This window comes from Camelus bactrianus, chromosome 22 (genome assembly GCF_048773025.1).
Source record: "Camelus bactrianus isolate YW-2024 breed Bactrian camel chromosome 22, ASM4877302v1, whole genome shotgun sequence".
In the NCBI taxonomy this organism is placed as follows: domain Eukaryota; kingdom Metazoa; phylum Chordata; class Mammalia; order Artiodactyla; family Camelidae; genus Camelus; species Camelus bactrianus.
The window spans coordinates 18,879,849-18,897,269 of record NC_133560.1 but is presented as its reverse complement, the minus strand read 5'-3'; the positions used below and the strand labels follow the sequence as shown (position 1 = coordinate 18,897,269).

At 40.4% G+C, this 17,421-nt stretch overlaps 1 protein-coding gene across 1 annotated transcript; it reads left to right on the top strand.

The window, feature by feature from the left end:
* The first annotated feature begins 889 nt into the window (after window positions 1–889).
* GABRA6 (gamma-aminobutyric acid type A receptor subunit alpha6) lies at window positions 890–17,207 on the top strand. Its single transcript, XM_010972225.3, has 9 exons — window positions 890–1,783; window positions 1,984–2,102; window positions 2,710–2,777; window positions 4,737–4,957; window positions 5,043–5,125; window positions 5,434–5,577; window positions 5,963–6,115; window positions 7,387–7,646; window positions 16,180–17,207. Exons 1-9 carry the CDS (start codon window positions 1,746–1,748, stop codon window positions 16,453–16,455), a joined length of 1,362 nt encoding a protein of 453 aa, XP_010970527.1. The 5' UTR covers window positions 890–1,745; the 3' UTR covers window positions 16,456–17,207.
* The last annotated feature ends 214 nt before the right edge of the window (window positions 17,208–17,421 follow it).

Genomic DNA, 17,421 nt, shown 5'->3' with positions numbered 1-17,421 from the left:
CTGGATTAAGTTTAAAGCAGAGTGAGAAGAAGAAGACATATGAAAACCAGGTTCTGTGATGAACAAAAAAAGATTTTAGGGGCTTTTAGCCTCAGTTAGAGGGGACATGATAGGAACCTCTGTCTGAGCAGCCGCTATGTGGTCTTTCCCAGAAACATTATTTTGTGCAGCTTCAAAAGTGAGAACAAAGACCAGGGTGCAGGTTTCAACTCAGCACAAGAAAAACAATGTGAGGAAACAGGTGCTGAATACCACTTGCCAGGAACGCTGGAGGGAATTCAGGTTTTTCGATGAGCAGCTAGAAAATTCCATGTAACTGAGATTCCGTAATCTTAAAAACACTGTTTCGTAAGAAATCTTACACTTTTCCTGTTTCTGTTTCTGTTGTTGTTGTTTTGGTTATAGCGAATTTCTTGAAACGCTCTTCAAATGATTTATGTCATGTCTTCAGAAATAACTCTTAAGACTGCTATGTGTCTTCAAGTTACCATCACTTTCGTAGAATTTAGATGCTGAAGAAACAGACTGCGAACTAGGTAGATGGTGGGTGGCTCTGGCAGGAAGGATGGTGAAGGACATATTTACTTCTTATTTGTATGGTCCTGAATTTAAAAAAAAAAATATATATATATAGTCATAAACTATATATATATATATATATATATAGTCACAAAACTTTATTATTTTTAAAGACCAAAATTTTAAGGCTTTAAGAAACTTCTTTTACTCCAACTTTCCCTTACCAGGCTGGGTGGAGGATGCTGTTTTTCTTAGGTTCAAACATTTTGCTTTTGACCTTCAGCAAACCTAATAAAATCGTGCCAGCGACATCATCATTCACCGTGTCTATGGATGCTTTGTTCTTACAGCATTTCTGCGTGGGCAAGGAACCTTAACAAGCTGTTTCCGGATATTGTCTTTTCTAGGCAGCATTCACGAACCTGGCTGGGCTTCTGCAGAGGGTAGTGAGCTCCTTTATATCTTAGCTTGAGGTGCCACACCTTTGACAGGAAGGTTCAGCCAAGTACTTGATTTAAAAAAAAAAAAAATTCAATCCACTAATCCAACAGCAAGGTGGTCAGGAGTTGTTCTGGTGTGGTCTAAGTGCTTTTCAATGAAGAATGAGGACCAATTTCTAAATCAAGAGGAAAGGTGTATCCGATGGAATAAAGCTGATGAAATCAGAACAAGAATCCAAGAGGGTCCCAATATTGCTGGACTTTTTCAGCCATGAGCGCCATGCAGAAATCCTTCTGTGAACCATAGAAATAATAAACGCTGAGCCCATTGGAGCATAACCTCAATCAGCAAGATGCCACTGCCTTCCAGATTTCCTCACGGGGCCCTGCTAAGTCCATGCCAAAACGAGCAGTGGATTTCTCCCTTCTAATCTCCCCGAATGCCTTATTCGATTACTGTCACTGCTCTCCGACCATGCACTGTCCCTTCAGACTCTCACTTCCCAATTGAGTCAGTCAGAGGATGTGGAGTGTCCAACAGGACGTACCCTCAGCCCCCAGACCACCTTGTTCCAAGTGAAAAAGTGGATAGGAGGGCGAAGAGAGCAAGGGATACCCGCAAAGTTTAGCAGGCAACCTTCTCGTCTACTGGATTACTGGCTGGACACGGACAAGAAGGAGGGACATGAGGGGTCTGGAAGACTGCTCTAGGTAACTGGCAGAGGGGAGCTGGCTGGGAGGAAGAGACCAGGAGGAGGGAGAACTGGCATCTCAGTGCCCTGCAGGATGGCATCGCCTCTGCCCTGGCTGTACATTCTTCTGTGGTGAGTAAGACCTTTTCTCTGATTTCTCCTTTGAGCTCGGAGGAAAGGGAGAGGGCACACTCACTGGGTGCCTTCTCTACCACATCGTGGAAGAAGCCTGGGTGGTGTGGCATGTATCCATGGTGGGGTGGTCACGGATGCAATGGACAGCCTGTGTTCTCTGAGGCCGGGAGTGAGGACCATTGCCTGTCTACTCACAGGGTGGCAAGTGCCCTAGGGAAACTTGAAGATGAGGGCAAACTCTACTCAGAAAACATCAGCCGGACCCTGGACAACCTGCTTGAAGGCTATGACAATCGGCTGCGGCCGGGATTTGGAGGTGAGAGCAGCATCCTTACTAGATCCAACATCTGTACTCTTCTTCCCTCTTAGTGCCCCCGCCCCCAAGGCCCAGAGGCCTCAGAAGGACAGCAGAGGGGTGAGGGGCAGGGCCCCAGAGAGGGGCCACTTGTGTGTTCCCATCCAGTCTCGGTCCCTTCCTCAGTTAGCTGGTGACTTTGTATGCCAGTTATTTGAACTCTCCAAGCCTCAGCCTTCTCCACTGCAGCGAGGGTGTATGAACAGTGCTTGCCTCAGAGGGTGTGTGAGTATAAAATGAGATGCTCCATGTCAGACACTTTTTAAAGCATCTGTCCTGCTCAAACTACTATATATGTTAGGTATTGTTATAATTTTTATTAGAATACTAACCCAGTTCTCTTCCACTCCTTAAATTCTGCAATTTGAACAGAATCAATTTAAAATAAGGCAACTGGTGTGAGTCTTTCAAGTTGAACAACCAAAGGACTCCTGCTCCTGGGATGACTTTAGGATGAGTTGCAGATTCTGGCCATGAGAAGGGGCTTTGAGAACGGTAGCATTGTTCAGTTCCCTCCTCTTTAACCTCACTGGCGGTAACGGCCTCCATCCCTCTGGGCTGATTTCAGGTGCCGTCACTGAGGTCAAAACAGACATTTACGTGACAAGTTTTGGGCCCGTGTCGGACGTGGAGATGGTGAGTGAGCTCTGAGCGAGTAACTTTACCTACCGGGGGGGGGGGGGGGGGGAAGGCTGAGCCCCAGAGCTAATGATAACGGGCCATGTCACCAAGCTTGGCTCCGGGTCCATGATGCACTCTGCGTGCTCGTGCTGGGAAGGAACGGCCGTGGGAGCAGACGACTGGCTTAATCTCCTTCGCATTTCACTAAAGGCTGTGCTTGAACGTTAACCTGAGGGACCTTGTAAGATGATACCGTCTCTTCTGTCCACATGCCATACATGGATTCTACTCAACAAAGAGAACATCTCCCCCATCTTTAGGAAGTCCTAGTACATTTTTGGAGTAGAAGAAAGAAAACCCAACAAAGATATAAAAGTATATTGAAGATCTCTATTAAGCTTAAAACATGACTGCTTTTTTGTAGTACATCAGCCTTCATATGTTTTATTAAAACCATGAAGGAGGTCCTTTGGAAAGGCTAATGCATTCCACTTTTATGTTTGCAAATCGACCAGCAGGTGTTCTGAGGACTCTGTTCCAGGTACAGATGGTTGTAGGATTCATAAGAGTGTATTTATAGTAAGTGACAGTGAAAACCTGAACCGATCTTCTAGAACAAAGTATATCAGGATATTCGTTCATATGTCTTCGATAGTATTTCCCCCAAAAGTAAATTATAAAGACTAAAACTGAGAAGTGCATAACTCTTTAAAGAGGTGCACCATTAAATGTACCAGGGGAATGTAATTCTAGATAAACAGTTATCAGAGACCTTTTCATCTTCTGCTTTTTGAGTTGACAAGATAAGGAGAAAGGAAAGAAGGAAGAATAAAAAAGGGGGGGGGGGGAAGGAGTAAGAAAATGGGGGGGAAGAAAAAGAGAAGTATGAAAAAAATAACAAGGAAGAGGGGGAGAGAGTGAGGAGGACTTTATTTAAGAGAAAAATGTCTTAAAACTTGAGAGAAAGGTGAGTCAGCATTCTCCAGAATTCTCAATTATTTTACTATCATATTTTTCATATGAGTACTGACTCACCCCAAGAATAAATATAACCACAACCATATTCTACTGTAGCATTGGAATCTGGGGACACTTGGAACTTTGTTTTATGCATGTGTCTCTTTTTTAAGTGTGTTTGTACAACAGAGGCTTATTATTGCCTGGATCATTATTATTTGGATATATTGTGTGTCAAAACACATTTTCAAAATATAATTGCCACCTGCAGTGATAAGTCTCTTAAAGGTGCACAAAAAGTAGGCAAAGCAATTCTTGGCAATATTTTAACATCATTACAAGTTGTTATTTTTCATTGACTTTTGCAATGGCCCTTAGCTTAATTCTTAAGACTTTGAATGTTATTTCATAAAAGCCACAAATTAAAACTCATAATTTTGGTTACACATATTTAAATGATGCTCTAGTTGAGTAATCATGGTAACATTTGCTTTAATGTTCTCTGAGAACAATATAAAATAATCACAACGTGCAGACACAGCATGCTTGTCAGGTAAAGTTTATCTGCCCTTGGGACTTTACTAAGTGGTACCATGTTGCTCGGAGATACTTTTGAAGGCGGGTGAGTTGCTAAAGGGAATGGTTAGACTAACTGATGGTAGGAAGACCAGCACAAAACCTAGACTTGATCTTTCAGTATTTTTCTTCTAATTAAGGAGGGAGAAATCGATCGGTCAATAGATGAAGAGATGGATGACTGATAGACAAAGGGGAAGAATGTGAAGGAGGTTGAAGCTGGAGGAGGGAGGTTTGCCCAACACAGCACTACCATTTGTAATACTATTACAATCTTTGGTTGTGAAAAATAATTCCCTGAAGTCATAGCCTTCCTGACAGGTATTTTATCATAAAAAGTTGCTTTATTTCATAAGGTGTAGGTGGGCATGTAAACTAGTGAATAAACTATTCTCAATAAACTCTCTGCCCAGCCTGCCTGAATATCTTCTTTTCTCTTAGGAATATACAATGGATGTTTTCTTCCGCCAGACTTGGACCGACGAGAGGTTGAAGTTTGGGGGGCCAGCTGAGATTCTGAGTTTGAACAACTTGATGGTCAGTAAAATCTGGACACCTGACACTTTCTTCAGGAATGGCAAGAAGTCAATTGCTCACAATATGACGACCCCGAATAAGCTCTTCAGAATAATGCAGAATGGAACCATTCTGTACACCATGAGGTGAGGTTTCCCCAATTCTCCTTCCTCTGTCCATGTGCTTTGTCTGTTGTACTAACTCAGAACCGCCTATGTCAATGTCCCTTAGGCTCACCATCAATGCCGACTGTCCCATGAGGCTGGTTAACTTTCCTATGGACGGGCATGCTTGTCCACTCAAGTTTGGGAGCTGTAAGTTACAAAAAACTTCTGAGAGTCAAATAATGCATTCAAAGTATGTAATTATTTGGTTTTAGTCAGACGCTGGAAACTAAAAGAGAAATATTACTATGACATTCTCAGTATGATTCCAGGAATTAACTTACTTAATCATGCCTATCAATCTTATAAATAGAGGTTTTCGTCACTCAGATTAAAGAAAAACATTAAAGAAAATTTATGTTTGTATGAACAAGATTTGGCTTTGAAAGGAAAAAAAAAAAAAAAACCCCACAGCTAGTCCGATTCACTAGTATGTTTAATTTGTTTCAAAAATTCAGATGCTTACCCTAAAAGTGAAATCATATATACATGGAAAAAAGGCCCCCTGTACTCAGTGGAGGTCCCGGAAGAATCATCAAGCCTCCTTCAGTATGATCTGGTTGGACAGACAGTATCCAGTGAGACAATTAAATCTAACACAGGTAAGAATCTGAACAATGCATGGATGTAATCCTGCAAGGTGACTCCAGTGCACATTTCCAAAATATTTCTTTTCCCTCTGCACTAGCCATCCTTAGCTAAGCTTGCTGTTTTGGAGTAATGACTAGCTTTCTTTAAAAGTGATTTTACAACCATGTGCATATGAAGATTTGTGTAGCCTTGGAGTGAATAGTTTTGCATGTCTATGACACAAAGAGCCTCACAGAAAACCTGCTGATCTGGTAGCTTGGTCTTACATTGACAAATGCCTCCGCTTGCTTCCTTCCAGCGCATGTTAATTTAAAGATCTGTAGGCTTTATTTCCAGCTGCATTCTTTTTTGCTCACTGTCAACCGCAGTAATACTAATATACCTGTCCTCCGACAGGTGAATACGTAATAATGACAGTTTATTTCCACTTGCAAAGGAAGATGGGTTACTTCATGATACAGATATATACTCCTTGCATCATGACGGTCATTCTTTCTCAAGTGTCTTTCTGGATTAACAAGGAGTCGGTCCCGGCCAGAACTGTCTTCGGTAGGCTTCACTCTTTGGGTTCCACTTCCAGTCACCCTCCAGTTCTCACTGCTTGTGTATTTGAGGAGGATATTCACATCGGGGCACTTCTGCAATCCACAAAGGAAATAAACTCCTATCTCATTCAGACACATGGATCATGTAAAATGACCCTCATCTTATTGCAAGTTGTGTGGTGAATCGACAAAAAATTGGTCTCAGCAAGAATTCTGGCTGGTTTCCTGTGATTTTCATGTGCCCTATTTAGGAGAGTGTTTTTTTTTTTTTTTTTTTTAATATCAATTTGCTTTTTCATAACTTAAAAAAAAAAAGCCGAAAAATAAAAACTGACATCCAAGGAAATAAAGGCTAAGATATTGAATCTACTAATATATAATTTATATCTGACTTTTATTAGGTTGAATCAATAAAAATGTGCCATTTTTTATAGGTCTAAAATTAGTTAAATATCACCAGTTTCCCACTGTTCAACCCAAATATTTAGCTCCTTTTGTGATGTACAGAATCCCTACTAGTGTGGTGGAACAAGATGAAGGAAGAAAAAGAGCCACAACAGAAAATATCTGTCACAAAATAATTTTTGCTGAGTTTTCATGATTATAAATTTAGTAGTTCATAGGGATGACCTGAGTTTAATTGAAGTCTAAGATGAATTTTGACTTTTTAATTTACCATATTCAAATAGATCTCTTTCTGCAAATTGTAAAATAATATTTATATGATGAGGGTGACCAGCTTCGAATTATATAAATCCTCCAAGAAGGAAAACTGCTGGCAGATGAGTGGTCAGGTTACTTTCTCATGAGTAAATGTTTTATCTTAAAACCAAGCTAGAAATAAAAAAAAGAAAGAGAAACCTAATTTTATATTTATTATTCATACCCAATAATCTTACTAAATATGATGAAAGATTTTATCAGCTATTAAATTTGATCAGAAGTTCAAAGTTGTATTACTTATGTAATAATAATTTGCTCTAAGTTTTCTCAAGTTTTTTCTCAAACAACTAGAATTATTCAAGACAAATTTTGTAATAGTTAAACTAAATCAATTCAAAAAAAATTTGGAGCAACTACAATGTACGCATTACCACCCTAAGTATTAAAGGATACAAAAAATGTGAATACTTATGATAATAATTGCAAACAATTAAAAAACAATAAAATAATAATAATAATGACACGTAATCCTCTCCACCAACACGTTCGCATTGGATCCTGTTACTGGATTCCAAACGCTAATGCTGCCTTTCTCATCCTTTTCCGTTTCAGGGATCACCACTGTTTTAACCATGACTACTTTGAGCATCAGTGCCCGGCACTCCTTGCCAAAGGTGTCTTACGCCACCGCCATGGATTGGTTCATAGCCGTTTGCTTTGCCTTCGTCTTCTCTGCCCTTATTGAGTTTGCAGCTGTCAACTACTTTACCAATCTTCAGACACAGAAGGTGGAAAGGAAGGCACAGATTGCAGCCTCACCTCCAGCGACAATAGCAAAAGCCCCCGAACCCTTGGAAGCCGAGATCCTCTTGGTAATTGTTTATTTTTCTAATGCTACCCTCCCCCTCCCCCACGTGGGAAAAGGCAGCCCAACTAGTCACCGCAAACGACGAGGGAGCCCAGAGGTGCTATTAGTGGGGCACACGTTACATAACTTTGGTTCTCAGACCAACTTCTTCTCCAACTTCACAGAAGAACGCCAGGCAACAATCCTTGCTTTATCTTGGCTCTAAACTTTCCGTACCCCTCTTTCATCATTCTCACTAGCGCTGGCAGATTCCAGGCGCTCAGAGGAGATGAGAAAATTCTCAGCCTTTAGATGTTTCCTTTGAACAGGTTCACATACACTGACTAGGGAGAATAAAGTTAAAAAAAAGTTCCTAATGAGGCTTCAGAGTCTGAAGGAAACAAACAGGGACTCCTACGGACAATTTTTGTTAGAAATCTGCTTGCTGCTTTATTGCAGGAGGGCAAGATGTGAACTAGGTTCTATAAATTCTGAGTCATACGCCAAGTTTTTGATTCACATGAAAACATTCTCATGTTTGCATTCATATTATATGTATATAATATACATACTACTATGTATCTTAGTGTTTTCATTCAAAGGCTTACAATCAGTGAGAAATAGCTATGATTTAGATTTAGATTTAGATTGGCTGTGGCTAAGCTTTGGTCCCCAAAGGTTTTTTGAATAAAAAATAATTGATAGCATTAATAATTCCAAGGGTCATAAATGTGTCCTCAAATTTCAATTTCACATATGAGTAAATTCTCACAATTAAATTGCACGTACTTTTTTTTTTAATGATGTATAGAACTGATTGACAAGTATGCACTTTAATTTCAATACAAATGTCAAACAGCTCTTGCAAAGAGGAAAATTTTGCTCTGCAATCTCAAGTAATGCAGACACTTTGAACTGAAAATTTCTTTATAATTGATCAGTTCTCATGAACATTTCTGAACTGCAAAACCACATGCAGCCCAGTTAATTCTTAGTTAAATTTTATGGTAAAAATGATAAAGCTATGTATGTTTCACTTTCCAGGTACTCAGACATTTACTGATTTTAAAAGAGAATTTTTTTTTTGAAATTTCTCTCTTTGATAAACTAAGAAATTTGTTTGAAATTCACATTTTCTCTAAAGGATAAGGTCATTCCCAGGATGAGTGGCAACATATAATTTAAAGGGTTTTTTCCCCTTTAATTAGCTCTCATTAAAAAAAAAAAAAAAGTTTGCCATCCAATGATCCAGTCTAATTACCTCTACTTATAAGTAAAACAACACCAGAGTCTCAGAGAAGAAAAATATTAGTCACTAGTTGGTAGAAAAACTAGGAATTGATTCCAGAACTCCTAATGTCCACAACTTTACAGAGAATGAAGCCCTCCCCACTCTCAACACTTTCTTAAAGACTGACATATAAAAGAGTGCATACCACCGGATAAATCATCTGGATGTAGGTAAGGTCATTCCCAAAGGTCTTCTCTTGATTTAATGCTATTTTCTTCATAATATTTATGCATGTTTTGAAAGGTCACAAAAATATAAATTTTATAACAAAAATATGTTTGTCTGAAGGCTCAATTCCAAATGCTTGAAAATTATATTTTTCAGAAAAGATTAATTCCAAATATTTTTGAGCATTATTTTGTTTGTAAAAATAAGTGACTACATTACTACCTATCTGTATTTATAAAGATACATCATTGATATATTGTCCCAAGGTCATATATTGTCTTAGCATATATCTGGAATGGAAGAAAATTGTTACTTATTAGAATTAGGTTTAACAGCTTCTTATTTGAGAAATACAGTAAAAACACTAAAGGAACAGGGTGAGAAAAACAACTCCACTGATTCTGAATATAGTCATTGATCTGATATTGAGACAAAAAGAAAGGGCAACTTTCTTACTTTGACTCTTTTGAAATATATATGACTGGGAAGAATATGATTTCAAATCCTTAGAGAAAGTATAGAGTTATCATTCCCTTAGACTATTATTTTAAAGGTATAATTTTTAATAAGATGGAATTTAAGATCTCAGGTCTTCATAAACTATCTTCTGCAGTTCTAAAATAGGAACCTATAAGGAGTAGGTCCTTTGGGAAGCTAGATTTTAAAAATGCATTTAAATCATCTCAAAGTCCTTTTTTCTTGCAAGTTGACTTTTTCCCTATCAAAACTTGTATTTCTAAACCTGGCTTTGCTTAAAATATTTTAAGGCAGTGAAAAGAAGTTTTATTTCTGAAAGGCTAAGTCAAAATGTAAAAATTAAAATAAAAACAAAAATAACCAAACCTAACAATATAAACCTTGTAGGTACCAAAACAGAAATACAGCTGCTTACAAAGAGCATGTACTTTTTATTTATTTAAGTCAAAAGTTGGCATTTGCCTTATATAATGTAGAGGAACAAACATAAATTACACACTTGGAATTTATACAGCACAATGGTATATTATGATTGCGAGGTCAGTTTTTTCTTTCAAATACCATGACATTTAAAAATGCCTATTCAGTTGTAATCAAAATAGCATTATTTGAATAAGTTGGACATTGAAATAGCAAACCAATAGGGTGACGTTGAAATGAAAAAACTGCCTGGATATTCCATGTGATTCCAAGTTGTGTACTTCATGGGCACATTGCTTTTCACAGGAAACATTTAGGATGACTGTGAAAACTTGATCACTTTGAATTTGACCTTGAAATTTAATATTAACAGTGACAAAGGAATTCAGTACTAGTACTCAAACCTGAAGAGACAACTGAAACTGAAGTTTCAGAAGGTGCTTTATCAGCTAATTATCTTTCTGTTTTTTAAGGCGTTTGAAAGTGAAGACTTCATATTTTTAGATTTTGAGGGGAAAAAAAATTGTCCACAATTCTTGCTTATATGGTATCTTTGCATACTGTTTTTATCTGGTATGCTATTTTGGCATTACAGTTATTCTAGTATTTCAGTTTCAGAACTTACTATGTGTTTGGGTATACTTATTTTGTATATAAGGCCAAGTTGACACCTTGATCTCTTTGGGGATGGTTTGCTAGTGTCCTTGTCATGTTAAAGGTCTAAGTCGTCATCACTATGTTTCTAAGAATGAATCCCTTGTCCCTCTACCCATCAACACATCCATTGTGGCTTCTTTTTTCCACAGGAGGTGTGATGTTCTTGGTAAATTATCTACCAACAAAATTGATCCAAGTTTAATCAGCTGAGACAATGACTACTTTCACACAGATTACACCATTTCTTTTTCTTCTCGCCTGACACCAGTGTACTAAGTACCTGTGTCCTTACCAAATTAATCACACCATAAGCAGTTGTTAAGTGCTTGTGTGTGCCAGTCCCTTTACAGAACGCCGAGGATACATTAGAAAAGGGCATCAGTAGCGCCTCTTCCATCGTGGACCTTCTTGTCCATCAGGAAGAAAGGAAATTCAAGAAGCCGAAACAACATGTTGTGATAAAGGCTGTGGTTAGAGATGTATCATAGGCTGAAGAAGCTTCCTGCTGGGGTGCCTACCTCAGTCTGGAGGGGTGATTTGGGAGGAAGTGATCCCTATGCTGAGAACAGAAAGATAAGCCTGGCCCTGCCCTAGAAGCACTAAGTCAGTTGTTCGAAACTTGGGCACAGAGACGGAAATAAGACATACGGTCCTTTCTGGACTCTTTTCAAGGTCGGAATGTCTGCTGGGCCATTACTATGCTGCCCTCCACCTACGCAGAGAAGTACGAAGCAGAGAATACGGAACGATTTCCGTCCCCAGTTCCAAATCTTGCTAAGATTGTTTTGAGTACTATCATTATGCCATAGAATGAATGGTTAAATTAAGGCCATCAGAGACTCTGAGCACCAGAAAGGTCATGACGCCCCTTCCCCATGGGAGCACTGCTCTGTGACTTACAAAGAAGGTGGGGTGATGTAGATGACGGGTGCAGGCAGCTAGCTCATTTTCTATATCTTCCCTCAAATCCTCATCCAGTACTCCTTTCTGCACCCTCCAAATATTCCAGTATGATTTTCAGACACACCCCTAGCTCCACTCACCCACCAGACTGCTACCAGTAAGCTGTTCCTCATAGACATTCTGGAATTATCTCTACTCCTAATTCTATCAGCTGTAAAATAAATGTAAGGACATTTGATGGAGTTCATTTTCTCCATAATGCTTAATACAATAGTCTTAAAAATGTCAAATACTAAATGTTTTTAAAAATATTTTCCCTTATTTTTGGTGCCCCGTTCACTGGTTCTAAAAGAAGACACTGTGTCCCTTGAGTAATGCATCCCTGGTCAGAATCTCTCTCCTACCAGGTAACGCATTGCCTCCTCCTCTTTAACTTATTAGACTCACTGAATGTTGTATCAAAATTGCTCTAACTGCTTCCCAAATGCCTTACCCCTATACCAAATACTTGATTGTCATAAAGTCCAGTTTGACTCAAAGTACCTTTGCAATATGCTGTTACTTAAAACAAGGCAGTGCTCTAAAAATACCCAAAGCAGGATGGCACTGAGCAGCAGGGGAGCCCTGGAAAAATGCAAAACCACAGGTGCTCCACTCAAAACGGTGACGGCCCCAAGCTGAGCCCTCATCTGGACTCTGACAAAAGCCGATTTTACCATCAGCTGAAGCTGCTGAGCTACAGTAGGGCAGGCGGGATCTGATGCCAACCTGAAGCTTGAATGGCTTGCACAATGGGCTTTCTTTTCATTTCAGAAATTCAGTGTGATTCTTCTAAATTGGTGGCCAGTCTCCTGGACTGCCGACCCCCCCATTATCCAGGAGTTCAGCAACCAGTGGGTGGGTCAGCCAGCCCTCTTGCATTTTCTTGAGCACATTGTATTTGCTGCCTGCTAGACACCAACCCCAGAAGTCGCCACGGGGCAATGAGACAGTGTAACTCTAAGCCTGTGATTCTCCATGGTGGGTGAATTCCGCCCCCACCCCCCGAGGACATTTGCTAGAGATATTTCTGGTTGTCAAAACTCCAAGGAGGAGGGTGCTTGCTACAGGCACCTTGTGGGTAGAGGACAGGGAAGCTACTCAACATCCCATGAGGGACAGGGCAGTCCCCCACAACAAAAAGTATCCATCTGTCTGCAGTTTTGTGGTTGGGAAACCACGCCCTAAACCCTAAGTCTCATGGGGAGAAAATATTTATTAAGAGTATGGTCCTGTGGGGAGGGTATAGCTCAAATGGTAGAGCACATGCTTAGCATGTACAAGATCCTGGGTTCAATCCCCAGTGCCTCCTCTAAAAATAAAGAAATAAATAAACCTAGTTACCACCTCCCCCCCCAAAAAACCCTAAATAAATAATCAAAAAAAGAGTATGATTTTAGGCATGTTAGAGGGTTGAATTCAGGTGCTGCCCCATCTTACTTGTGTGAGCGTTCTGCTTAAGCCTCCATTCGCTCACCTCTAAAATGAAAAGAGTATTATCACATTATAGATTCTTTCTGGAAATAAGCAAAATAATGCGTGCAAAGTGACCTGTAGGGCTGGCCGTGGCTAAGCACTGAGACATGGTAACCTCCAATACAATGGAATATAAAACATTGTGCTAACATGTAATGTACAATAATCATAAAACTTTTTGTTCCCTTCTCTTTGCCTGACTAAGAAATCTTGGGAAATGTTTAGATGTTCATCCATTTGTTGACTCAGCAAATGTTTGTCTATTAAGCATCGCCGGTGTTCTGTGCACTGGCTAGGCACTGTGGGGCACTTACACATGAGAATAACACGCCCTGTGCCATGAAGGAGGTTTTATGTCCTGAAAGGGGATAAAGCACGACAGAAATAATAGTTACAGGCCAGAGCGTGATGACAGCGAGGAGTTCTCACAGCTAAGGAGGCAGAAAAGTGCACAGAGGAAAGACGTATTTTCTTTCTCAAGCTCCTAAAGAAAAGAAAATAAACCTCAGAGAGGAAATGATCATTGTCCCTAACTTTAAACATGGTAACTTGACGCCAAGGGAACGCCTACGGCATGTCTAAGGCGTAGGGCAGGTGAGTAGTGTGTGTGCGATCGCAGTCTAAGGCTTCCTTCCTCTGCTGCCCTCTTAACTCTTAAGCAACTCTCCATGGAGACTGGGGAAATCGGTGAGGAAAAGAGGAGTCCGACTGTAAGGGACCTTTCATTCCAAGCTAATGCCATTGTGCATAAATTTTCCAGGCTGTTTGGTCTTGAACGATGCTGCTTAATTCCAGACAAGGGTTATTTTGGCCATCCTCATAAAGTCATTCGTGACACGGTGGCCAGAGATTGACAACTTCCCCTCACATCTCCAAAAGGGAGGGGGAGATAAAACAATGCCTTACATTTTTATGCTCGATTATATTTCACAATCACTTTTTCAGCTCATGAACTTACTCATGTCTGCCCTCTTTCTCCCTAAAAAAGAGAGAAACAGAGGTGTCAGACAGACAAGGCATGCTATTAAAAATCAAGACGGGTTTAGGAAGCAAATCCGCTCTAAAGGCTTGCCTTCTTTCTGCTCTGTTATGATCCTTAGAAAATTTGCTAGAGTAAAATACTTGAATGTTCCAGGTGTCTGGGAGGAGGGGAGCTCTTTTTGAAGAATTAAACAGTGACACGTTTTGCCCTTTCCGGTAGAGAATATTTTAATAATACGTATGATAGATAAATATTCAAATCAGAGTCTGAGAAACATAATGGAAAGCTCTTGGCAGACAATTACTGTGTTTATTTTCTAAGAGAGGCAGCATGCACTGAGACCAAAACACCACAACTCTGATCCTGTCCACACAGTCCTCAGTTGTCCTCAGTTGTCACCTGCTATTTTAACAGAAAATGTCACTTCTGTCCTACCCAAGATCAGTAGACTGGGCACTCTACTATCTTAAATTCTTTTCTACCTTTAAGACCTATGATTTATTTAATTCTGTCTCGAGTGCCTAGCCCAACCCTGGATCAACAAATAACAAATCAACATACTCCTGGCTGGAAATTGGCCACGGTCATGTCAAATCAGACTTTACACAGTCTGTAAAGAAGCAGATTTTACCGTGGCCCCTAAAAAGCACACTGGGCTTGAACTCTCTCTAATGAGCATTATTATTTAGATCCCCAGCAACGTCCATGACAAATCAAAAGCAAAATTCAGGAGGGGAGTCCAGAGAGACGAGGTTCTTGGGGTTGCTGTTCCCCGCAGTCCAAATGTCACGGCACCGGCGGGTCCCCCTGCTCCCGCAGCTCAGCCAGCCCAGGGAGGGTGGCTGCTGCCTCCCATTGCCGTGCGGTCACTGTCTAAAGCCATGGGAGCCTGCCCACGTGAGTCACACACCCTGCCTGGCAGCAAAGTGGTGGTTGTGCTGCCAGGGAGGAAACAAGGCAGTTTTACAAGAGCAGGGCTAATGTACAGCCAGTGTTTGAAGGCAGAGACCCAGCAAGGACAAGCTGGCCACAAGGAGAGTGGTTATTAGAGGGGAGAGACAAGGAAAGAATAAGAATCAGAGAAAGCCACACCCCCCCAACCCCGGTCTCCAACATTATGAAAGGAGTCCAAAGCCAACAGGAGTAGAGTCTCTGAAGCAGGCTCAGTAACTTAAAGACGAGAAAATGCTGGGATGCGACGAGCACTGAGACTGACCAGCATGTTTATTGCTCGATGTGCAACCCTGGTGAAACCTTTCTTACGTTGGGACCCTGGCCTTCTCATGTGTCCATTCATGCAGTCAGCATCCCTTTCAAGACTAGAATTGGTTGTCTTATGATTTCCGTGGAACAGAAAGATGTAATGATGGAAGAGAACATGTAACAATTCTGAGGTTAGGAAACGAATCATATTTTGGTGACTTCAGAAGGAGGGAGACCAACAGAGAATCTCTGAATGGAGAGCAGGAATCTCTCAATATGGAATTCCTGAACCAAGAGGCAGTTGCATTTCAAGGGATGAACGATCATCCCACTCAATATAAGGGTATTTTTCTGTCACTGGCTTTTGACGTCCATGAGCACCTTTCTTTTCTTTCTTTCTTTTTTTTTTTTTTTTTTTTTTTTTGCTGCTGTTGGCACTTCAGTCAGTTCAAATGCATGAATGTGTCAAGATTAGGCTCGGAATGTGCCAGGCAGAATGACATCATTTAACCAAGCTGGTTTTTTTCTTGCACTGACTAACTGTCCACGTATTCCAAATTGAAATCCCCTCTCATTGTCTATATCCATTGCCCTATAGGTTTACAGAGCATAGCTGGGGAGTGGATAAGCCCTTGTAACCTGGTTGATGTCTTCTTCAGTATCACCTGGTACCAATGTTCAACACGGTTTCTGGGACATGGGACATACTTGGCATCAACCCTGTTGTACTGAATGACAGGATGTGGTAATGGAAGCAAATCAATTAAAAATTTTGTTTTACCACTTAGGAATGTAGCACCATCAAATACTATGAAGAATTTGCTGATATTTTAACTTACATAGGAAGTAGTCCATAAGCGTCTGTCGATGATGGAAAAATGAGTGACTAAGTAAGTGATGCCGGTTCTTTTATGTAGGCTGAATGTGTTTTTTTCTCCACAGCATCCTGATTCCAAGTATCATTTGAAGAAAAGAATCACCTCTCTGACCCTGCCAATAGTCCCATCTTCCGAGGCCAGCAAAGTCCTCACAAGAGCGCCCATCTTACAGTCCACACCTGTCACACCCCCACCCCTCTCTCCAGCCTTTGGAGGTACCAGTAAAATAGACCAGTACTCTCGGATCCTCTTCCCTGTTGCGTTTGCAGGATTCAACCTTGTGTACTGGATAGTGTATCTTTCCAGAGACCCGATGGAAGTGAGCAGCAGTGTCGAGTAGCTTGCAACCACAGTAACCTGTATCCTCTCGGTTCTCATTTTCTGAATTTTTCAAAGTAGCATTGAGACGTGTACAGATGCTTTTCTGAACATGAAACCAAAATTGAAAATCTCTAACTCATAGCTTTGAGTAAGCTTGGATGGGCAAAAAAAAGTAATAATGTTATTCCTCAAGAGTAGAAGTTGAAGGTTGCCGAAAAAATAGGACTTTTTTCTGGACGTTCGAGGAAATTTTATAAAAGGATAAAACGGATTCAGGAAGAATGTGCCCGTCTCTGTCCTTCCTTGGTCAACATTTCAATTGTTACTGTGAGTAGCATTTACCACAGAGCAGATAAAATAAGAAATGCTACTCTTCCAAAGGTTGCCTTAAAATATGTTTATTTTGGCTTAGTTCTCATGAGAACAAGATATAAATAGTCTAAATATTTATCAGTAGGTTAATACCAGCATGTCGGAGGCCTTTATGCTAGTACAACGGCTTTCAGTGGCGTTGTAAAGCCCGTATTGAGCTTAGCTATTTGTCTTTAACCCCACTGTGCTATTATACCTCAACGAAGCACAGTGTTTGCACACGTGTGAATTACACAGGGATCATAAATCATGTATGCATTTGTACATAGCGCTGGTTGGACTGCCACACGGTGTTGTTTTATCTCATTAAGCTCTCCTTTTAAAATAATACACTCATCCTAATTCCTTGAGGTTGTAGAAGCCTTGTATATGATGACTGTGTATGTGACTATGAATATAAATGTGTGTTTCATATTCTCCACCTTTCTAAGTAGATCAATAAATAAAACATCAATAAACATGGTTCTCGGGTCTGTTTCGTAAAGCTGTGAAGAGTTGCCTGAGGTGCGGGGAAATGAAGTGGTGTCCTGTACCCCGATGTTAGTGGCCCTGGGAATTCTGAGAGGTAGTAGGTACGGGACAGCCAGGTTTGGTCACCTAGTTCTACAGAAAG

Excerpts from the sequence above, each read along its gene's own strand:
- GABRA6 (XM_010972225.3), top strand. The coding sequence starts at position 1,746 with ATGGCATCGCCTCTGCCCTGGCTGTACATTCTTCTGTG. Across the intron at positions 1,784-1,983 it reads TGGCTGTACATTCTTCTGTG|GGTGGCAAGTGCCCTAGGGA; the intron begins GTGAGTAAGACC and ends GTCTACTCACAG. Across the intron at positions 6,116-7,386 it reads CCCGGCCAGAACTGTCTTCG|GGATCACCACTGTTTTAACC; the intron begins GTAGGCTTCACT and ends TTTCCGTTTCAG.